Source organism: Macrobrachium rosenbergii, chromosome 12, assembly GCF_040412425.1.
Source record: "Macrobrachium rosenbergii isolate ZJJX-2024 chromosome 12, ASM4041242v1, whole genome shotgun sequence".
In the NCBI taxonomy this organism is placed as follows: domain Eukaryota; kingdom Metazoa; phylum Arthropoda; class Malacostraca; order Decapoda; family Palaemonidae; genus Macrobrachium; species Macrobrachium rosenbergii.
In genome coordinates, this window is record NC_089752.1 from 97,980,289 (window position 1) to 98,004,708 (window position 24,420).

A 24,420-nucleotide genomic window follows, 5' to 3' on the forward strand; every position below is an offset into this window, starting at 1 on the left:
CTTAAACCCTCTAAGGTTTAGGTTAGTTGCCGTACCTGTATATGGATGTATTACTTATACACTGTTAGTCCTTTTGCAGTGGCTATGTAAAATTTTGATTCTAATTATCACACCATTCAGACCAACTGCCATGAACTAATTTATTTAACTAACCCAAGCTACTGTTGTATATGGCTTAGGTTAACGCTTCTAGTAAATCTACATTAAGTTAAGAATAGAGGATTTCTTAGAGGGCTCTCACTTAACCTATTCAAGGCCACTGCCTATTCTACGCTTATTTAAAATGGGTTCCTACTTAATTTGATCAAGCTACTGCCTGTTCTAGGTTTATATCAGCCTAGGTTACTGTTTATATATAAAATCCTAGGTTTATTTGTTCTTTCTTAGCCTAGTATAGGGTATTGCCTAATCTAGATTGTTATAGAGCACTCTTAATTGTATAGGCTATATAAAAACAGAAACTTGCTAATATGTAACTACTGTTTGTGTCTAACCCAGGTTGCTGTTTATATCCAATTCTAGGCTATTTGGTGTACTATATAAAACAGTAATTCACTAATATGTAACCTTATAGCTAGGCTAGCATTTACTCTAATCAAGGTTAGTGCCTAATCCGTAGTATTTAATTCACACTTAAGGGTATGGGTTATATAACACACAATTACCATAGTATGTAGTCTCAAAGCTAGGCTAGCATCTTATCCAGCACAGATTACTATTTCATCTAGTCCTAGGTTACATGTTCTAGGCTGACGATTTAGTCCGAAAATGGGATGTTTCGTAAAAAGTTATCACTTAATGTAAGGTACTGCCTAGTCCTGGATTATTTAGATCGTGCTTAAGTGTACAGGTTTATGTAAAAGGAAAATTTTTACTGATATATAGCCTTATAGCTAGGCTACCCATTTATTTTGCCCAGATGTTATTATCTGATCGTAGGGTCCTTGGTCTGAGGTAGGCCACTTAAGGATACTTAATCCTAGGTTGTTAGCTAGGCCATTTAAGGATACGCATTCCAGGGTTATAGGCTAAAGACAACATCCACTACTAATCTAGTCTAAATTATTCTCATTTACTGCCTAGATTATTGTAGACATTCATATAATCTGAAAGGATTTTTTATATTAATGATAAGTTGGGGAGCATTTCTTTTAGTTAAAGCATTTAGTTAGAATGACAAATTCTTTAAAACAATTTGTGCTTTACAGAACTAGCATCAATGATGAGTAAGTGCCGACCATATGATGGCAAGAAACACCGGGTTCCATTTTTCACAAACAAAATTAATTATCAATTCCAAAAGTTTAAAACTAAAACTTAAACTGGAACTTAATATAAGAACTTATCTTGCTATTTTTGATGTTTCCATGATCTTCACTATTGAAATCGGAAAAAAATGTCTAATTTTTTTGGAGCACTGGTAATAATAAACTTCACTGTGTTGACCAAGAAGAGTAATTCTGATCTGTTGTTGACACTACGGCAGACTGCACATATGCGTTAATCACCTCTTCTAAGCAGGTTTTGATGATGAAGAACCTGGGTATACAGCCTCGCTGTAAAGATTTGGGAAAGTGCCCCCGTATCTTTGAGTCTATTATATACTCCATCAAGTGTTACATTGTTTATCACTACAATGCAATACCCAGCTCGAGACCAGCTATAGGAAAATTCTTTGACATTAATTTTGTCACCCATGGAGCTCTGGTAGACCATGGAAGGGTAACTCCTTGAGGACAAAACAAGCGACTCTGCTATCAAAAAACATATATAACTCACTAAAAGGTACTGCATCTCCCCATCCTGGTACATCTCCTAAATATTTTACCATAAATATATTCAGAAAATTTGTTACTGATTTTAATTCTTATCTGTTATGATATCTGTGAGCTGCAATTGTAATTTTACAAGAGAAGGATTATTATTAGAATAAATATCTATAACTTGATAAAGTTACCATATATTTACAAGTGTCTTGGAAAAGAGGCCCCTCAGAGGGATGGAAATACTGTACAGTATTCACTTTCAGCTTCCCACAGAAGGTACAGAAAATTTTTAATGAATATTTTTTCGTATACCATGTGCATTTGCATATTGTCCTCCTCCCATCGATTTTTTGTTTTAATTGGCCAACCTTAAAGTTTGCCTGGTCTAGGGGTGTTCTTAAAGTATAATTGAACCCGCCTGTGAGGGTTAATTGTATAGAAACACATGTTACGCCATGTCAAAACTTAGTACCAGCAAGCACATGGAATTGTGCCAAGAACACTGTTTTGTTCTGGTTTCAAGGACATCATTAAGGGTGTGTAGGAGTTGTTGCAAGTGAGATGACCTTCTGCCCTGGGCAAAGGCCCACATAGCTGGGGGCAGTGCCCCTTCCATAGCACCAAAGAGAAATTACTCAGTGGCCCACTTATACCTCTATTTACCTCAGGGTCATGGCCTACAAGCCCACGGGCATCTTTTCCATAGGACTTGGTAGCTGCTGAACACATTATGTAGTTACCTAAACTTCATTGGACAGAACAGAAATACATCTCACTGTAGGTTCACAGTTGGTACAATGTCAAATGAATGAAGTTGATGACCGGTTCTTTCCTGCCCATCTGGTTAAAACGCAGTCCAATCAGCCTACTGCTGTTTACATACTGGTCAGGTCAGATGCAGATGAATTTAATGACAGAGCATCCAATGTCCAATTGTAGTCTGCATTTCAATGAAGGGCCCCAGTGAAGCATAATTATTTGGGTTGAATCTTACCTACCATTAAAGCTAGCTTACATCTTCACACTATTAGTGCAATCAGCATTCAAAATAAACAAAAGAATAATGCTTGGCTGACCTGGATTGACATGGTATAATCACCTGTTTCCCACCAGGTAAGGTTGGACTGTTTATGATACCTGTCAGAATTCTTCATGCTTTCCTTGTGCATACAGTGTGAATCTGGTATAATAATTTTGACTATTTCTAGCTGTTTTTCTCTATGATACAGTACTGTGCGTTTTTTCAGTTTTTGCATTATGTCATCTGTAAATAAGCATAGATAGAAGGATTAGACTTTGTAGGAATGAGTTTTGTGTAAACTGTAAGTATTCAGTTGAGCATGATAGTCATATGGTGGGTGTTGCTTGTAGGGGGCATGAATATGATTTTTCTTCTTATGAGGATTCCAAGGAGGGGTCTGATGAGAGGAATTAATAATTTTGTAAAGTGTTGAAAGATGCAAGAGGCTGCTAGATTACGTTTGCAGTTCATTGGTTCCTACCATAAGCCTATTCATTCTTTCCTTCTTTGTCGATATTTGCTTCTCCTCCTTCTACCCTCCGTTGTCTGGACAGATTGAGTCCTCTCTCACTTCTTTGCTCTAATTCTTCTTATTCCCCTATGTTCAGGAGAAATGAATAGGTAAATTGAGGAAGATATCAGCCCCAACGCCTAATGACGTATCATACGCTACTAAAATTGTCCGCTAGTTATGGACGCATCGTGACGCCGACTACGCAAAAAATTTCAACCTTCTGGTCAACTTTGACTCGACCGAATGTATCGAAAACGCAATTGAAGCAAACTCTTACATTCTAGTAATATTCAATCATTTACCTTCATTTTGCAACAAATTGGAAGTCTGTAGTACAATATTTCACTTAGTGGTGAATTTTTGAAAAACTTTTCCTTACGCCCGCACGGGTAATCGCCGAAAATTTCTAGAAATTTTCGTCATTTTGTCGCAATTTGCAATTGTTTTATATTAGCGTTACATAAAGTTTTATATATGAAAAAGTAAATTTCATGTAAAATACAACAAAATACAACCCATGGTTGTAGCTTATCAGTTTGGAAATATTTTTTATAACCCTGATAGCTGCTAAAATTTCAAATTCGGTCAACTTGACTCGACCAAATGGTAAAAACGCAATTGTAAGCTAAAACTCTTAATTCTAGTAATATTCAATCATTTACCTTCATTTTGCAACAAATTGGAAGTCTCTAGCACAATATTTCGATTTATGATGAATTTTTGAAAAAAACTTTTTCCTTACGTCCACGCCAGAAATTCTTTCGTCACGTTGTCGTAATGTTTGCACCGTTTTATATTAGTCGTTATAAAGTTTATATATGAAAATGTGTGCAATTTCATGAGAATACAAATAGAAAATAACTCATGGTTGTAGCTTTTACTGCTTTGAAATATTTTCTTATAAATGACGATAACTACTAAAATTTCAAATTTCAATAACTTTAACTCACTCAAAATGGTAAAAACGCACGGAAAGCCAAAATCTTAGCATTCAGTAATATTCAATCATGTACCTTCATTTTGCAACAAACTGTGTCTCTAGCACAATGTTTTATTTATGGTGAATTCTGAAAAAAAACTTTTTCCTTACGCTCGCGCCATGTAACTCGGCCAACATCTCAGAAATTCTTTCACGTTGTCGTAATGTTTGTGATCATTTTATGGCCAGTCGTTATAAAGTTTTATATATGAAAATGTACTTCAAGCGTAGAATACAACAGAAAATAATTCATGGTTGTAGCTTTGATCGTTTTGAAATATTTCACATAAATCACGAGATAATCAAGCAAAATTTCAACCTTCGGTCAACTTTAACTCAACCGAAATGGTCGAAAAACGCAATTGTAAGCTAAAACTCTTACATTCTAGTAATATTCAATCATTTACCTTCATTTTGCAATAAATTGGAAGTCTCTAGCACAATATTTTGATTTATGGTGAATTTTTGAAAAAACATTTTCCTTACGCCCGCGGCGGTAATCCCGCCAACATCTCAGAAATTCTTTCGCCACGTTGTCGTAATGTTTGCATCGTTTTACATTAGTCGTTACATAAACTTTTATATATGAAAATGTGCGCAATTTCATGTAGAATACAACAGAAAATAATTCATGGTTGTAGCTTTTATCACTTTTGAAATATTTTCACATAAATCACGATAACTGCCAAAATTTCAACCTTCGGTCAACTTTAACTCCTAATCAAATGGTCGAAAACAATTGTAAGCCAAAACTCATCTCTAGTAATATTCAATCATTTACTCCTTATTTTGCAATAAATTGAAGTCTCTAGCACAATATTTCGATTTATGGTGAATTTTTTGAAAAACATTTTCTTACGTCCATGTAACTCCGCCAACATCTCATAGAAATTCTTTTCACACGTTGTCGTAATGTTTGCACCGTTTTATATTATTCGTTACATAAACTTTTATATATGAAAATGTGCGCAATTTCATGTAGAATACAACAGAAAATAACTCATGGTTGTAGCTTTCATCAGTTTTGAAATATTTTCATATAAATTATGATAAATAGAAAAAATTCGACCTTCGGTCAACGTTAACTCGACCGAAATGGTCGAAAACTGAAATTGTAAGCTAAAACACTTACAGTCTAGTAATATTCAATCAATTAGCTTCATTTTCAACAAACGGGAAGTCTCTAGCACAATATTTCGATTTATGGTGAATTTTTAAGGCTGTTTTTTACGTCCGCTGCTACGGATTCATATGCATCATATTGTGATAATATTTTCTGGTGTTGCTTTGATCGTTTACAATTTGTTATATACCAAAATCATTGCAATTTACACTGTTGCTTTGATCGTTTTATAATTTATTAGGCACAAAATCATTGCAACTTAGTGTATAACAAAGAAAAAACAATCCGTTAGCTTTAACTGGCTTTTTGCTCACAGCTATTTGTATAAAATTATATAGAAAATTTTTTTTGCGCTGGGTCATATATTTCAATATTTATATATGATAATGATATTTTTTTCATTCTGATGGTTGCATACTAAACTTGAGGCAATGATAAAAAAGGAGCTAAAATGAACTCTAACTTAAAACTAAGTTGCTGCTGTGATTTTTGAAAAACTTTTTCCCGCCTGGTGCTAACTTCCGAACGCCGCATACGGGAGACGTTAAATAGAGGTTCGACGCTTAAGGGGTTAGCTTACTTTCATCAGTTAGACAATTGGTCATACACTATGGGTAACATTGCATTTCCCATAGTGATCAAACCACAGTAAGAGAGGATTGAGCCTTCATCGGTCTGTAGCCCACCCTCTGGGCTGCCCTGCAGAGGTCTTTTCTTGCCAGGAAACCAGGGTGAATCTCAGGTCGTAAGGTCCGTGGCCTTGCCACCCCTCTCTCAACCATCTTCCAGCTCCCTGTTGCCAAAAAAGTAAAAGCTTCAGTTGTGTATTGGTGTTACTCCCACCCTCTGCTCACTTACCAAGTATTATTACCATACCTCAAAGACAGATCCATTGCACTGAAGGTATCTACAGGCAGTCTCAGTTATCACATCTGGTTTTATGGGGGGGCTTGTCTAGTGTTGAAAATTGGCAATTTTCTGGCGCTTGATTTCCACTATTGGCACCGATATATTCTTAACAGGCGCTAATAAGCTACTGAAATCACCGGTTTGCTATTGGCGATTTTCCGTTATCATCACGCCAATACTGGAATCCCACCAATAAACGGGACTGCCTGTATATACTGTAAAAGACTGATCTGTATATTTAGAAAATTCATACAGTCACTACTCGACCTAAAACGAAGTCACGCCCAGATGACAATTCATATCTTGAATTGTTCAGAAGTTCGCTTTCATATCTAGCATAATTTTGTTGTTGTTTACATTCCCAAGTTAACTTGTCAGTCATAGATCATACTATTTTCACTGTATTTTTAAATCATGCAATATTATAAAGAATTACTTTGGGTGTTAGAAAGGTAAAAAGAAGATTAAATTTTTATTCATGGATATTAAAAATTACAATTTTTCCATGCTTTGAAAGCAGATCTTCGAGAGAATTTTATATAGTTGCGAATAATGAAGTTCACAAAGTAAAACAATGAACAACATCTGTTGACAAAATACATTAAATGTTTCCTGTGGGTAGAGGAAATGTAAAAAATGGGAGTTTATCAAAGAACGAATTAAATTGGGAAAATAAAAATAAATAGCAACATTTTATAGATTGTAAGAGGAATACAGTACATGGTAGGAAATCACGAGAATACTCAGGATAATCACTGAAGAGGTTAAAGGAACAGGTTCTTCTTCCTCATGTTCTTTTGTTCTTTGCAAGAATTCTTGCTAGCAGAATAAATGCACAGAGCAAAATTTGACCTTATGGATGGGAAAGGGGAGCACTCCAAATCACAATACAGTATACAACTGTAACCCTTGGCTGTTCGTATCTCTAAATGTCTGTTATTAGGTAGTGGATGTATTATTTTTAAAAATTTTCTGTATTTATGTTTGATAATGGATGCACTGTGATGATACCAACTTTGGAAGATGATGTGGCTACAGTGTCAGATTCTATCTAGGTAAAGTATTTGGAATGGTATGAAAAAAGTTAAGTTTATCTTAGTTTAACCAGACCACTGAGCTGATTAACAGCTCTCCCAGGGCTGGCCCGGATTAGATTTTATTTTTACGTGGTTAATCAACTGGTTACTTCCAGCAACGGGACCTACATTTATTAGAATCCAACCATTATAGCGAAATGAATTCTCTATCACTAGAAACAAATTCTCTTTGTTCTTCACTGGCCGGTCGAGATTCGAACTCACGACCAACAGAGTGGTAATTGAGAACGGAAGCCGCTCACCCAGCGAGGAACTTGGAATGGCATGACATTGTGCACAGGGTGTACTCTAAAAAAAAGCTTAAGTTTACTGTCCTGAGCATATATATCTTGTCCTGAATTCAAAAAAAGGCAGTAAATTTTTCAAAGCAGAATGCTCATGCTAACTAAGGTGTGGTCCTGGTTAATGACATCCAGTTTTTTACGCTGTTCAGCAACAAAATCAGTACTTTTAAGCGCCGATATGCACCGATAACGTGATATTGGCACCAATACATACCTCAATAGAGGTGTTGATAACCGGGTACTGCATTATGTTGATTTTTTTCAGAACTGTAGATTCTTTCAACCTCATACATTAATTTGCCTAATAGTTGCTATTATAGTGTGAGATGCTCCAAATTTTTGTTTTATATTTCAATTTTTGAACATTTTCAGACCTCCGTCTATGTCAGAGAACCTCACCCAGTTGGCAAGAAAGATTGACTTTGCAGATGAGTGATGGAGCGAGTGAAGATAAAAAAGAAGAGGAGGAGGAGGAAGAAAAGCAACCTTTTCAGCAGCCTCATTGGAACCTAGAAGGTGTAAGAAACAAAGTTAGGTATGTTTTTTATATTCAGATGTAACTTGTCAAAAGAGAATATGTGTCATCTATTTAAACCCTGCTTGGACAGTTATTACTAGAAATGGATTTTGGTTCCAAGATGTAAGCTATTCTTCTTACATGATTTTATTTAACTTGACCTCTTCGCCTGTGTGTGTGGGTCAAAACTTGTAACTCAGTTTTCAACCTGTTCCCTTTGTCCGATGGACTTGAAATTTTGCATGGTTACTCAATCCCGGTGACAGTACAACCTTACATTTGATCAGGTCAGCAGACCTCTAGTGACCCTATAGCGAATCTCCAGTATTTCAGACTTGTAATATGAAACTCTTTGGATTTTTCACAACTTCTTTGACTCAGTAACAACTCTTAGGATTTTCAACCTTTTGTCGACAGGATATCAACTTAGCCACAGTCATAAACTGGCAATTTCTGTCAAAACTAAAAGTATAAATAAAAGAAATATAAAAGAAAATTTAGGTCCTGCTTTTATTAAAATGCACCAAAAGTGAAAAATAAGTCTTTGAGATGACCATGCCACAAGAAATGAAAAAGATTTTTTCTTAAAGATTCTTTCCACGCTTGTTTACACTTTTATTTTTGTAGACAGATTAATTTTAAGAAAATCATGGTGTGTCTCACAAAATTATTTTTTACTTTTCAGTGTATTTTAATAAAAGCACGTAAAAAAATGTTTTTTATATTTTTTTTTATTTTATGCAATACACGCACATTCTGTCGTGCCATATTGAATTGTTAGTGTCAGTGCAATGTATTACCATAAAGGTTGAAATGTTTTTGGGTGGGAAAATATTTTTAATTTAATGGTTAAGGTGCATACATTGCTGTGCAAAATTGTGTAGATCAGAAATATTACTTGAATTCAAAATAAATTTAGCTGTATAAGTTTCTTTAAAAAAAACCCTTGCTTTACTAGAGCACAGTTTATGTAATAGTATTTTTACCAAACTATTTTTTACATTAGCTCCAAGGACTGTGCATAGACTTTGCCCTGGCTTAGTACTTTATATATAAGTAACTTACTGTTAACAACATAGCTGTTAGCTCTCCCACTTAACAGCCGCAGTTCTAAATCCTGAAAGTCGCGTAACGCTGCCATTGTTTTAGTGTAGGCAATCAGACTTCGCAGACATTACCGGGAAGAATAGGTACAACAGTGCTGAAGAACCCAGTTCGCTTCTTGCCGGTCAACAACTGTACACGGTTGCTTGAGAGCTCTGATTTTAATTTCACGATGGTTGTATTTTTCATTTGTAAGGATTCATTTGTGCTGGCAGCATGCCATTTATTAGCTTAGCTAGTTTCTTCAGACTTGTGACTTATTGTGACTTAGTATGTCAGATTCTAGCATGTCTAGTATTAGGTATTGCAGCAAAGGCTGTAATACTAGACTTACTTCTGCTAAGTATGACTCGCACACTTTGTGTTGCCATTGTAGAGGGCAAATTTGCTCATTCAAACTTGAATGTGACAACAAAAGACTGGGATCAGGGTATAGGTGCCTTTGGAAGCACATCTAGATAGACCCAAAGAGACAGACAGAGAAAGGTAGCTGCTAGAGCTGAGGCTAAAGGGGGTTAGCTAGTCAGGTATCTACTCCAAAAATCAGATATTGCATCTCAACCTGTGCCTTCACACTCCTACCTGTGTTCTCCCTGATCACCAGCCCTCCGACTTTTCCTCAAACCTGTTACCTGGCTCCCATTCTTACGAACCCAATACCATCACCAGACTAGAAGTTAGAATTGACCAAAAGTTTGGTCTGCTTGTTATCATTGCAGTCCAAATAGGCCTCGCAGACCCTTATGACCAGGCGCAATTAGTTGGTGCAAGTGCAGTGCAAGCTTAAGGATGTGAGTAATGTCCAACTGCTGCTCATAAACAGAGGTCAGTGTTAGACCTCAAACTTGAAGGAAGCAAACCGAAGTCCGGCGGGAGGTCGGATTTGCCCATGGGTAGTTGCTCCTCAACTGAGCTTAGCGATTGAACCCAGGACTCTGCTGCTGTTCACCATTGGAAAGCTGCTCATACGGATGCACATGCTCTGCCGCCCATTGATTCGGACACCAGTGTGACAGGGGGCGAAACGCTTTTTCAAAAGCCGCCATATTGAAAAGGTCATGCCCTTCCGCTGGAGCACACTGCTCCCACCTAAGATTCCCAGGAACAAGAGCAGTCCCTTCCCTCTTGCAGTTTTTGGGCTAGTCCCGAGCGGGTTGTACATAACACTTTGGTGACAGAGAGCCAGTCTTTGACGCGGCATTCCTTACCCAGGTTGTCCGAGTGCCCAGCGGCCGAGCGCCTATTGTCCAAATGTGTAGTGTCAAAGTGTTCTGTGCCCTAAGATTCCCAGGGAACATGAGCACACTCTTCCTCCTGCAGTTTTGGGCTAGTCCCGAGCGGGTTGTACATGACACTTTGGTGACGGAGAGCTGCCTGACGGGCATTCCTACCAGGTTCCGAGCGCCTATTGTCCGGAACATGCAGTGTCGGCGTTCTGTGCCCAAATGCCCAATGTCCAAACAGCCAGTACATGACTTTGATGACGGTGAGCCAGTCTATGATGCGGCATTCCTCATCCAAGTTGTCCAAGCGTCCAGCGGCCGAGTGCCTGGTTTCTGAACGTGCAGTGTCTGACCGTTCTGTGTTGAAGCACCCAGTGTCTGAACGCCCATTTTTCGAGTGCACATTGTCTAAACACCCACTGTCCGAGTGTATGGTATCGGATTGCCCAGTGTCCGAGCGATCGGGTTCTGAGCACTCAGTGTCTGAGCTCCCAACTGCCGAGTGGTGCCCAGTGTCCTTAAGCCTAGTTTCCGAGCACCATGTGCCAGAATCTCACCCTCAGTACACTTGGTGCCGGATGTCGAAACTTCGACAAGAAAGATTGTACTTTTCCGCAAGTTGTGGTATAGTTTTATGTATTCTTTTTAAATTTACGTAACATGGAAATGCGTATTATGTAGAAGAAGGATATTATGTTTTGTTAAATTTGTATTTAGCAATGAAAAGGATTGTGGTTGTTTCGTGTATTTAATTGTAAGTATACTTGTAATAGTGCTTAACTACCGGTATCGGTTGTTTGTCCGGTGGTTAGTCGAAAGATTGGTGTCGGTCAAAGACAGCCGTGAAGTCAGTCTCTTCATAACCTTGATACAGAGTGGTTCTCGAGCTAGTGGGGACTCCAAGAATGCAGCCACAATCTATCGGGTGTCTACAAATCCACTTACGTATTCCTATTCGTCTTAAAGTACTTTTAGGGAAACTTCTTTTAGGAGATATGCATATCTAAATGTAAGGAGAATTTCTTGAGGTGTGCTTTGGATGAGGGTTGTGAAATAGAGATTGTGCTCACGCCAATCTAACTACTGTACACCAAGATAGGAACAATTGAATGGGCCAATAGTAAGTTTATACTGTTCGTTTAGTTCATATACACAACGCAATGTATTGATATAATCATAGTTTGAACTAGCATAAGAGTGAAGTAACCTGGGTGTCGTAGTATAAGACTCAGGCTACAGTTGGGTCAGTACGTTTCAAATCGTTCAGGCGATATGATAACACTGATGATTTGAAATGCTATACTTAATCTGAGTGAGTCGGAATAAAATGGTGCCGTGACCAGAATATCAGTGATTGATTGTTATAGCAGAGATCTGTATAATTAAAGTTTATGAAATTTTAAGGATTGGTGTGATATTTGGCACAAAGATGAAGACTTGGACTGGCTGATGGTATACCATTTTAGAATGTCACATGTTAGCCTAGCCTGAAATGGATTAGTAGGATTAAGTCTTAAGATACTTAAGAACTTGTTATGCATTGTAGATATGTATGCGAGTCAAGGGCACATATATATGATATAACTGGTGGTGATCTACCATTGATTGATTTTAAGAGGTGTAGCCAACTTCTGAATATTTCATAATGTAATATATATATATATATATATATATATATATATATATATATATATATATATATATATATATATATATATATATATATATATATATATATGCATATTGTTTCTGATTGGCAGTTGTACAATCTTAGTGATTAAGGAATTGTGTATTTGGTGTTGGTAAATTATAGGCTAAGATGCCTGACCTAGAAGAATTGAAGAGGAGATGGGGGTGGGTTTGGGTCTGTGATAACTAACTGGTCAAAAAGGTTGAACCACTTTGATGCAGGTATATCAATAGTGATTCTCTTCATAGAGACTCCTTAGCTGAATATTTACAGTAAGTCTGGGAATTGGATAACAAAATATTGGATCTGACAGATCCTGGAGGACAACCTGACCAAATTATGAATCAAGCAGAATATAGCCTAAAGGTAGGCACTGAAATTCATAGACTAAACTCCTCCATCACGAGTCTTCTAGCTGTAAGAGGTGAACCTAGTGCACCGATATCGCCTGTTAAAGCTACTGTGAAGTTACCCAAATTAGGCCTCAAACATTTCGATGGTGATGTATCGGAATGGAATTCACTTTGGGAACTTTATGAAGTATCAGTTCACAACGTACTGATATTGAAAATATATGAAGTTTTCTATTTGAAGGGCCTATTGGAAGGTGAGGCTCTGGAACTGATATCTGGTTTTAAATTAGAAGGTGATAAATATTTACAGACAGTGAACTGTTAAAAGAGACCTATGGCAGAAAAGACAAAATCAAGTTGCTTTAGTTAGAAAACTCTTCCAAACCGACTCCTAAGGCAGAGGCAGAATCACATAAGGATTTAGGAGCACAATTTGAATGCTGCATAAGATCATTGAGAGGAAAAGCTGAAATCGAGGGGAATTGTATACTCACTTATTGTACACCAAACTACCAAGTAGTGTAAGTGAAATAATAAAACAAAGGTGTGGAGAAGATTGGCTGAAATTTGACACCTTTAAAAAATATCTTGAAGAAGAAATACACAATTTGAGGGCTTTTCCACAGACTGAACCAGCAAAAGCAATACATTGATACGGTATCTGCTTTCGTGAGAGAACAAACGCAGAATCTATGAGACCAAAAAGATGTCTGTAAGGCTTAAAGGAAGTATGAACAAAGCCAAGGTAAACCAGGTTAAAGGATGTGGTACTTTGCAGAGGTAATTATATATGGGACATGCATTGTAAATCCTATATAGTATAAACGAGGAGGAAAGACAGACCCACTCTGTGAACTCTGATTGTGTTCTTATAAGGGCGCACTCCAGTAAACACTTCAGTTCCAACTGTGACAGGCAAGGTTGTAATAACGGTTGCACTGTTAGACATCATAGTGCTATATGCAATCGAAACCAACCAAATAAATCAGAGGTAGATGGGTTACAAGTTGGAGCTCTCTCTTTGATGAATACCTGACAGGGAAATAAGATGACTAGGAAGTCGATCTTACCCACAGCCACAGTAACCCTAAAGGGTAAAACTGGTCGCATTGTTCGAAAGAGAGGGTTGTTAGATACCTGTGCCGAGAGATCATTTATAAAGAAATCTGCTCTTGAGGGACTCCACTATAAAAGCAAAAGAGTTGAAAAACATATCATTGAGAGGTTACCTAACTTCTATATCAGTTAAGGAATATGAAATGGTGAACATCACTGTGCCTCATCCCACCAAGGAGACTCGTGTTTCCATTTTAAAACTGGCAGTGGAAACCGATGACATAATTATGGTTGAAGGGACTACTCAATTAAAGGATCCAAGGGAAGATCTTGAAAGTTTATGGAGTTTGGATCATTTAGGTATTGACTGCAGTGAAATAACTGAACAGGAACAGAAGGTATTAGAGAACTGTGAGAGTACTATAACTTATTCTGAAATTGACAAACAGTATGTTGTGGCATTGCCTTGGAAAGGCGCAATAAAGGAGATTAACTTCAACTTTGTGTTGGCTTTGAACAGATTAAAACAACAGTGTGTCAAGTTTCAGAAGGACACTCAGTATCTAGAACACTTGGCTTTGAACAGATTAAAACAACAGTGTGTCAAGTTTCAGAAAATCAGTATCTAGAACACTGCCAAAAATCCTGAAGGATCAGGAGGATAGGGAGGTTCACGGAGAGAGTGGAATATATTAAAACAGAAGACTGTCATTTCTTGGCACATCATGGTGTCAAAAAGGACAGTGCAACAACCCCTGTTAGGGTAGTATTTGACTGTTCGGTCAGACAAAGGAAGGATGGGTTAAGCTTGAACGATTGTTTGTAGATGGGACCACATATAACAGCTGACCTAATCAAAGTTCTACTGCAGTTTTAGGGCAAAGGTATACCTGCAGACTTTGTGGAAGTAACAACTGGATTGAGATGAACAACTCCCAGACCCATTACAGAACCAATGGGTTGGGTTGTCCAAAGACTTAGAAAAATGTCTTGTTATTTCCTTTCCTAGGAATACTTGCCTAGGAAAGGGGGACTCCTTAGAAAAATGTCTTGATATTTCCTTTCCTAGGAATACTAGCCTAGGAAAGGGGGACTCCTTACACATATTCTGCGATGTCAGTGAGTTAGCATATGGTTGTGTAGCCTGTAGAGTTAAGAATGAAAATTCTTATTTAATGATGGCAAAGGCAAGAGTAGTGCCCATTAAAGAATTAATTTTCTGAAACTTGAGTTGATGGCATTGTTGCTAGCAGCAAGAATGGCCAAATTTATTAAAGAATCCTTTGAGAAGGATGAGTTTATAGAACTGTTCATTTGGTCAGATAGTAAAGTCACACTAAGTTGGCTAGTATCGAAAAGTGTTCTCCCTGTGTTTGTGAAAAATAGAGTACAGGAAATAAACTCTTTAATTCCAGAGGTGGTCATGTCCTATGTGCCCACAGATGATAATCCCAGTGACTGGTTGACACATGGGAAAAGGACAGAAATGATCTTGGATAGTGCTTTCTGGTGGGAGGGACCCCCTTGGTTAAAATTCCTCTTGGCCAATAGATAGGTCATGGGTTGGTGGATCACTTGCGCAGGGTAGGGAAGAGAACATTTTGGTCAATACTGTAGGGGACAAACTGAATGGTAATACTCACTTGCTGAATTGAGAAAGATTCAGCAAGTTAAAAAGGTCTATAGGACCACAGCGTGGATCCTATGATTTTTTAATAATTGTAGGAGTTCAATCAGTATGAAGAGGCATGGTGAATTGACCTTGGAAGAACTCCAAGAGGCAAAGAATAAGACCATTGCCATCATATAAAGGGAATATTTCCAGGAGGAATACAAGAGTTTGATGAAGGGGGTAAGAAAACCAAAACTAGCTCTTGTACACCAGTTGAATCTTTACCTAGACAATGGGGTAATAAGGTGTAAGGGTAGACCAGAACACGCACAGTTACCCGAATCTGTAAGTTTCCAATACTATTGCCGAAGAGTTGCTATGTTACTCGGGTAATTATTAAAGAACATCATGATGCTAATGCTCATATGGGTGTAAATGCCAGGCGAGTGTCAGACAGGAGTTCTGGATCCCACAGATAAGGCAACTGACTAAGAGTATAATACACCATTGTGTTATTTGTAGGAGAACGCAGGGGAGGCCGTATAGGCCCAATATAGTTCCTCCATTACCTGAGTTCAGGGTGCAATGTAAGCAACCCTTTAATACCACAGGCATGGACTACACCGGTGCATTATGGGTTAAGGGAAAAGGACAAAGCCCTGAGAAGGCTTATATCATCTTATTTATGTGCCTGATAACCAGAGGTATACATGTGGAGCTAGTTGATAACCAGTCCTGTAACTCATTCCTCATGAGTTTTAGAAAATTCTGTAGCAGAAGGGGTTTCCCAGCACTCATGTTGAGTGACAACTCCACCATGTTTGTAGCGGCATCAGAATACATCAAGACCATGTCGGAGAATCCCAGGGTAAAAGAACATCTGTTAGATATAAAGTGTAACTGGAAGTTCATTCCAGCAAGAGCACCATGGTTTGATGCTATATGGGAAAGACTGATAGGACTTCAGAAGTCATGTCTAAAAAAGATCGTAGGCCAAGCCTTGATCAGTTTTGAGGAACTGACCTGTGTCTGGTGGAGCTGGAAGGAATTATCAATGACAGACCATTAAGTTACATGCCCGGGGATTTGAATCAGTTGGAAATTTTAACCCCTAACCATTTGATCCTTGGACAAAAGCTCAAGTCTTTCCCAAGAGAAGTAGTAAATTGGGAAGAGGTCTCCGGTGACCTTACCTACGGACGGAGAGAGTTCACAGAGAAAAGATTCCTCTATGTATCCAAGTTGTGTGACGACTTGTGGAAGAGATGGGAAAGGGAGTATTTAACATTGTTAAGAGAGACCCATCAAGTAGGAATAGTGCATGGCTCTTGGGCCAGGATAGGGGAAGTTGTCCTCATTCATGACGAGGGGCCAAGAAGCAAGTGGAAGTCAAGCACCCGCCCGAGCAGAAGGACCGCTCAAATAGCTGCAGAAGCCAGAAAGGCATTGATAAGAACAGGACTATTGTAAATAATGTAGGCATAAGTTAGATCGGTCAGCTTTATTCCCAAGGGCTACAATAGAACAGATCACGTTTGACCTACAGAAGAAATCGACACAGGACCTTTTGTTGCAGTCAACAAGGTGTGCCAAGGAACCAACCGGTGGTACTTCGGTCTCGTTCAGCACGAGAACTGCCTCCCCGTTGCAACCGCAGCCCTTTCAAGGCAGAAGAACCAAATTTCAACCCCGTCCGCGCTCAAATCTGCGATCAGTCTGGCCAGCCAAGAAGTTATCCTCAAAACTGGCCTCTCGCAAGTGAAGTTCCAGTCCTCTGTGTCTTCTTGGGAGCCAGGCCTCTCCAGTTTAGGGACAAATGGGAGAGCCCTTTGTTGGCCGAACCGGTTGAGCTTCAGACTGTCATTTGATGGGCCGGAGTTCAATTCCCGCGGCCGGCTGATGAAGAGTTAGAGGAATTTATTTCTGGTGATAGAAATTCATTTCTCGCTATAATGTGGTTCGGATTCCACAATAAGCTGTAGGTCCCTTTGCTAAGTAACCAATTGGTTCTTAGCCACGTAAAATAAGTCTAATCCTTCGGGCCAGCCCTAGGAGAGCTGTTAATCAGCTCAGTGGTCTGGTAAAACTAAGGTATACTTAACTTTAACTTAGGGACAAATGGGAAGCCAAGATCACAGAACCCTGGGTAGTAAAAGTCCTACAAGAGGGCTATGCCATCCCATTCAGGGAAAAACCTCTTTTGACATCCTCGCCCATCAGTTTACAGCCTACTCAGAAGGCTTGGAGAAGTTTTTGGCCCTGAAGGAAGAAGTATTGTCACTACTTAGAAAAGAGCTATGGAGTTGGTCGAAGACATAAGCACAGAGGGGTTTTACAACCGTCTGTTCGTTGTCCCCAAGGTGTCAGGAGGTTGGAGACCAGTCCTAGATGTCAGTGCATTGAACTTTTTTGTGCAGACCACCATGTTTAAAATGGAAATAAAACATTCAGTCCTTCAGCCATTCATCAGGGAGATTGGATGGTAACGATCGACATGGAGGATGCGTACTTTCAGGTCCCAGTACATTTGGACTCAAGGGAGTATCTGCAGTTTGTATTCCAGGGCAGGGTCCTTCAGTTCAGGGCTCTGTTTTTTGGCCTCTCTACAGCTCCGCAAGTATTCACCCGTGTTCTCGCCTCTGTAGCAAGATGGCTCCATCTCATGGGGATCAGTGTCTGTTTATATCTGGACAACTGGCTACTATGCTCCCCATCGAAGAAAAGATGCACGGAGGACCTTCAAAAGACTCTCCTACTGGCCCAAGAGTTGGGTCTTTTAATCAGTGTCCAGAAATCCCAATTTACTCCAACACAGTCGATTCTCTATGTGGGGATGAGGATCGATGCTCTGACTTTTCAGACTTTTCCGTCCCACAAAAGGATTCAAGACTGCCTGAAGAAAGTAAGAAAGTTCATGTCTCGCCCATCGTACACAACCAATGAGTAGATGAGTCTGGGCACTCTCTTGTCCATCAAGAAGTTCGTGCTTTTAGGAAGGTTACATACAAGAGTCCTACAATTCTTCCTAAAGGCCAGTTGGCAGAGGAAAACTCTCCTTGGGCCAGCAGACCACGAGAGAACTCTTTGCTCAGTTAGAGGTCTTAAGTACTATTTGGATAGGACCAAAGGGATTAGAGGTCCCTCTCAGAATCTATGGTGTTCAGTAAAAAACCCCCTCATGACCATTATCTAAGAACTCCTTGTCCTTCTTTTTAAAGAGTGTTATTTCTGAGTCACACTCGAAGATTCAAGAAGATGATCTCTATTTTTAAAGTAAGGGCTCATGAGATTACAGTTACCACTTTGTTGGCTTTTAAGAACTTGTCACTCTCTTTGATTCTCCAATCAACTTAGAGAAAGTCAAAATCAGTGCCCGCCTCCCATTATTTGCACGATATGGAGACAGTCTATAATAATTGCAGCACGTTAGGCCCATTGGCCATGGCTGGCATGGTATTGGGGAAAGAACGATAGGGGATATTCCTTCCAATCCTCTATCTCCTCGCCGTGTTAAAGGATGCTGAGTTTTGGGATGCTTGGTGGTGCCGTGTACCAGGATTACCTACCAGTTCAAAGTTTTTAATGGTTGGGTGATGGTTTTAATATTGTGTGTAAATGAATTTCTGATTGTATTTATTGTACTGTCCCCATTTATCTTGTAAGGCCTTGTCAGTCTTCAGAGTACTCCTCGACTGCAAGGTTCTCTCACTGAAGTAGAGACGACTCTTGGCTTTACTGCTGCGTCATTTATCTTGTAAGGCCTTGTCAGTCTTCAGAGTACTCCTCGACTGAAAGGTTCTCTCACTGAAGTAGAGACGACTCTTGGCTTTACTGCTGCGTCATTTATCTTGTAAGGCCTTGTCAGTCTTCAGAGTATTCCTCGACTGCAAGGTTCTCTCACTGAAGTAGAGACGACTCTTGGCTTTACTGCTGCATCACTACAGGTTGAGATGAGTGCCAGCCAGAGGCAGTATCTTCCTGCTGCAGCTCTCACCAGGTAAGGTTGCAACAAGCATTACATCAATGCTAGCTACCTTTCAATTTCATGTTCATCTCATTTACTGAGTGTTTTTGAATGGAAAATGTCCATGCTTCCCACCTCCTGTCAATGTAGGATTATGTAGTTACTTGGTAGGATACGTTATGTAAAAAATGACATTTTTATGATAAAGTTTTTTATATACTTAGCAAGCAACTACATGATCAAAGCCCTCCTGCCTCCCCCCTTGTGGACATAGGGCACAAACGAATTGGGCTGCTCAGCACTGTTGTACGTATTCATCCCCGGTAGTGGGTGGGGTCTAGTTACCTACACTAAAACAATAGCGCGTTACTGTGAATTGCAAATTTAGAACTGCGGCAGTTAAGTGAAACTAATAGCTATGTAGTTATTTGGTAAGTATATAAAACTTTATTTTATCACAAAAATGTCATAATTATGTCTTTCGATCGTGAGGTTCTTGATATTTGTTCCAAATTTGAAAATCAAATGCCACATGTAACAAGTTGATTTAGTTTTGTATGATTGATGAGAGTATCTGTTGTAGCAGGGTGTGTTTCCTTGCTTGTGAGGACTATCTGTTTAATCAGAAGTGTTATGCTAGTCATAGGTCAAAGGATGTGTAGTGGATTATAAAGAAAATTCCTTCTATTTAATGTGATTTTTGTTCAGCTCTTCCTCATGCATTTCAAATCCATTTTCGGTCTCCTCCCCCACTTCATGTGGCCATATTGTACAGTTCTTTTTTCCTGCAGTACATCAACTTTTTTTTCTAGTTTTTTTTAGAATACTCGGTGGAATATTTCAATTTTTTAGTTATAAACCATTTTTAATGTATTGTAAGGTTACTGTTTTTTAATTCTATATTGGGTTTATCTTGAATGGGTGTATATTGCATAACACATAATCATGCTTGTTCAGTTGTAGAATCTTTGGTGCAAGATAGTTAAGTAGTGATAGGTAAACAAGCGTGCAATTACAACTCTCTCACTTGACTGTTAACCGTCAAATTTTCTTTGGCCATATCATCGGAAAGACATCTCACTGATGCTTGACTTTTTTTTTTTTTCTATAATGATTATGGAAGCCCTTTTCTAAGGTTGCCCTTCTTGGTTTACAACTTTGGCTTTTATATGGACTTTTCCCTTTGGTAGTGATAATAATGACGGGTGCTTGTTCTTCCTGTGAGAAGAGTGAACGGGAATGATGTCTTAGGTGTAACTGAGTGTGCACTCTTTATGTCACCCGTCCACATTAATCCTTATTTTTGAGGTGAAACTTACCCTCTATCATAAGTTTTATGTGCTACTTGGTGCAGGTTCGCTAAGTGTTAAAACTGAAATAATCTTCAACAAACAAACGCTCCCAGTAGTTACTCCCCCGCCCTTTGGGGGGTGGGTGTAAGACAGCAAATGTTTTGGTTGTCATTCTCTCGTCAGCCAACACAGCCAGCTGTTTTGACATGAGATCTAAAATTGTTCCTACATAATATACAAACCATCGGTCTTTACAGTGGGAATACAGTAAACCCCCCTTATTTGCGTTCTCACGATTCGCAGACCCACGTATTCGCGGATTTCTCTGTGGAACATATCTACCCATTATTTGCGGAAAATTCGCCCATTCGCTGTATTTTTCACTGAGAAATATTCACTAATTACTGTATTGTCATATTTTCATGATTAAATGCACTTTTTGTGATAAAACTATTAAAATACTCGGGTATAAGCATTTTTAGAGGGTTTTTCTTGTGTTCAAACTATCAAAATAGGCAGTTCTAAGTGTTTTAGAGGAGCTTTATGTATTCGCGGATTTTAACTATTTACGGGTGGGTGCAGTATGCATCCCCCGCAAATACGGGAGGGTTTACTGTATACTTCAGCGCAGCTGGAGACTGGCTGTTTAACTTTAAACAAGGTGGTTAAGTGAGTAGTTAACTACCGACTATGGATGGTAGTCCCGCCCGCCCAGTCTGTCAGCATCCATTTTGCTTTTGGCCGCCGAGAGAGAGAGACGTGCTACTCTTCCTTCTATGCCTGCCATTCAACTGATTTGTTTGTTTATGTTATATTTTCATGATATGTATTAATGTGTTGCTATACAGTAAACCCCTGTATTCGTGTTCTCACTATTCAAGGACTCAAGTATTTGCTGATTTCTCTGTGGAACATATCTACCCATCATTCGCTGAAAATTCGCCCATTCGCGGTATTTTTCACTGAGAAATATTCACTGATTACTGTATTTTCATATCATTTTCATGACTGAATGCACTTTCCATGTTAAAACTATTAAAATACTCAGGTATAAGCATTTTTAGAGTTTTCTTTTGTTTAAACTATCAAAATAAGCAGTTCTAAGTGTTTTTAGAGGGGTTTCAGCTATTCCCAAGGGGGGGGAGCAGTATACATTGCCCCCGAATACAGGGGGTTTACTGTATTTGCTTATGTCTGGCAAATAACGTTCTTATATGATATAATGCAAATCCAACCCCTTATTTTACCTTTTTTACATTGTGTATTCAGTATTATGATATACTTGAAAGTGGTAAAACTGGTTTGATGTTTTTTGCTTATATCTGGACATAACGAGCTAATATGACATAATGCAAATTCCTCCCTTTATTTTACCCTTGTGTATTGTGTTTTCAGTATTCTGATGTAATTGTTCATTCTGTCATAATGCAGCACTAACTTTAGTAGCCTTCAGAGTGGTAAACTGGGTTTTGCATTGCCAAGGCAATGAGCTTAAACTGGTTTTCTCACCTTGCTTACAGCTCTATGACATTCTTCGTCTTTCTTGGGGAGAGTTTTACTCTGTCACAGTGCGAAGGAAGGTTTGTGTTCTAAAAAATTATAACTTGACATTTGTAATGCTTTAGATTTTTCAGATATTGTAGTGCTCCAGGGACTGGGGAAGTATGGGTTCTCTTGCTGGCAATACTTGCGGTATTGCTTTGTATGTTTCCAATTGCCTATTCTAATTTCTCTACGGGCATGCAAGCAGCTATTCCCACGGAACCTGTGGCTCGACTTAGAGAGAGAGAGAGAGAGAGAGAGAGCACTTATTCCCACCTTCCCATTCCTGCACAGGAGTGGTGCAAGGGTCCCAGGACAGAGATAGACTTGTGGTAGAAGTCGAAGAAGGGAATCGAATTACTATCATCGCCGCATTCGCCTTCATCTACTTGTGTGCTATCTCTTTTGGGTGCTCTCCCTCATCTTCGGACTCGGGAACCGTGCCACAGGTCTCTCCGAGACCCAGCAACACGAGAGCACCAGGTGCAAGGGCCTCCTCAGATATGACATGTTGAAGAGGTAACCCATGTCACCGATACTAATTCCAGGAGATCACCTCCTGGACTAGTGCTTACCTCCACCTGTGTTTCTTCAGACACTTGGGTAGAGGGAGCAACTGAAGATCGTCCTGTATGTGACACAGAAGCTCTGAGTGCTCGAACCTCCAAGGAGAACCGTGTCACTCCGGGTACTCAGGTTTCATAGAAACCCTGAGTTACCTTTACCAGTATTGTGGTGGAATTACCTCCATGAATTGGTAATAGCTTACCTCCGCCCATGTTTCTTCGGACACTCGGGTAGAGAGAGCAACCAAAGATCGTCCTGTACATGACTCAAAAGCTCTGAGTGCTCGGACCTCCAAGGAGAACCACGTCACTCCGGTTACTCGGGTTTCATAGAAAGCCCAAGTTACCCCAAGTTACCTTTACCAGTATCTGCTCGAGTTTTCCTGGACACTCGGGTAGAGAAATACTCTGATTATCGCACCACTTGTTACACAGGAGTGCCAGGTGCGCAGGTCTCTGATGGGACCTGCGTCACCACAGGTATTGGGGTTTCTTCAAAACCCCAAGGTACCCTTTACCAGTACCATAGAATCACTCCACAGGGTGGTATAAAGCTTACCTCTGCTTAAGATTCCTGAATTTTTGGGTAGCAGAAGCAACTGATGCACAATAGCTTCGTGCTTCTGGAGCTTCAGGTGTGCGGTCTTCCAAGGAGAATGCATCACCCCAAGTACTTGGGTTCTTAGAAACCCCGAGTTAACCTTTATCAGTACCATGGAATCACTCCACGGGCTGTTGTAGAACCTACCTCGTCTAGAGACCCCTTAATTCTCAAGTAACGGAAGCAACTGATGCACAATGCTTTTGTGACTTGGGAGCACCGAGTTCGCTCACCTGGAGAAGCTACGAACAAGTTCCCAATACAGTCCTCTTCGTATGCAGAGGCCACAGCCTCTAAGAAGATACTTAGCTTCCCTGTGGACTGTATGTCAGCCATGGAAGCTTTTTGGGATCACCTATACCAGGTTCGTTGGTTATGAGTTGCCACTGGTTCTTGGGAACGAACCAGTACTGGGTTCCACTTCCCTCTGACTATTGGTAGAAATAGATGCCTCAAGTGACAGGGGTAGGATCAGGGATTAATCTCCTTGTTCACTAGGTGGTGGCTAAGACCTCCAGGTCTTTGCATAATTTTATATCTCTGCCTTTGGGGCAGACTATTTCTTCCTCTCCGGTTCTGAGGAAGCCCCAGGCTTCTAAGGACCCGCAAAGATATACCGTCTTCTTCTACCCTGTCAGGATGGGGTGCGGCAGCGCTCCTTGTAGCCTCCTGTCCAGCCTGGGAAGGGGCAAAAGTGTGAGGAAGGGGAAAAGACGTTAAGGGCAGATTTTCTGCCTTCTGCTACTGAAGAGGGGATACCTGACAAGCCATGAACCAACGTGGCACCGTACGGGGCGGAAACCTTCAAGTTCCCACCACCCCTCTCCAATGTGCGGTCTAATTCCAGACTTCAGTTCCCGGTTTATCTTCAACCTCACCCTTGGGAAGAGGTGAAGGCGATGCTGAAGACGGTACAGTTAGTACTCGTTAGGATGCATATTTTTGAATATATATCCATTTTTTTTTGGAGGCAAGAGACGACTTCTGTAATTTTTCAGGACTTGGCAGTCTCATTCAAGTTTGATAAGTCAGATTGCACACTTGAGCAGTACTTTTAGTACCTGGACATGCTGGTGATACGGCCTCAGTCTCATGTCAGCAAGCCCAGAGAAGAGTGCAGTTATTCCTGTCTCAACAGGAACAACCAGCTCGACAGGGGCAAGTCTATCTCGTTCTCCTGTCTTCCTTGGGGAAGCCGGGTCCTCAT

At 39.7% G+C, this 24,420-nt stretch overlaps 1 protein-coding gene across 1 annotated transcript in view; it reads left to right on the top strand.

The window, feature by feature from the left end:
- MED17 (mediator complex subunit 17) overlaps nucleotides 1-24,420 on the top strand; it is a 187,216-nt gene that overhangs the window by 17,975 nt on the left and 144,821 nt on the right. Inside the window, 2 exon segments of the mRNA XM_067112487.1 lie at nucleotides 8,066-8,125; nucleotides 8,127-8,228. Of these exon segments, the coding sequence (XP_066968588.1) occupies nucleotides 8,066-8,125; nucleotides 8,127-8,228 (162 nt within the window).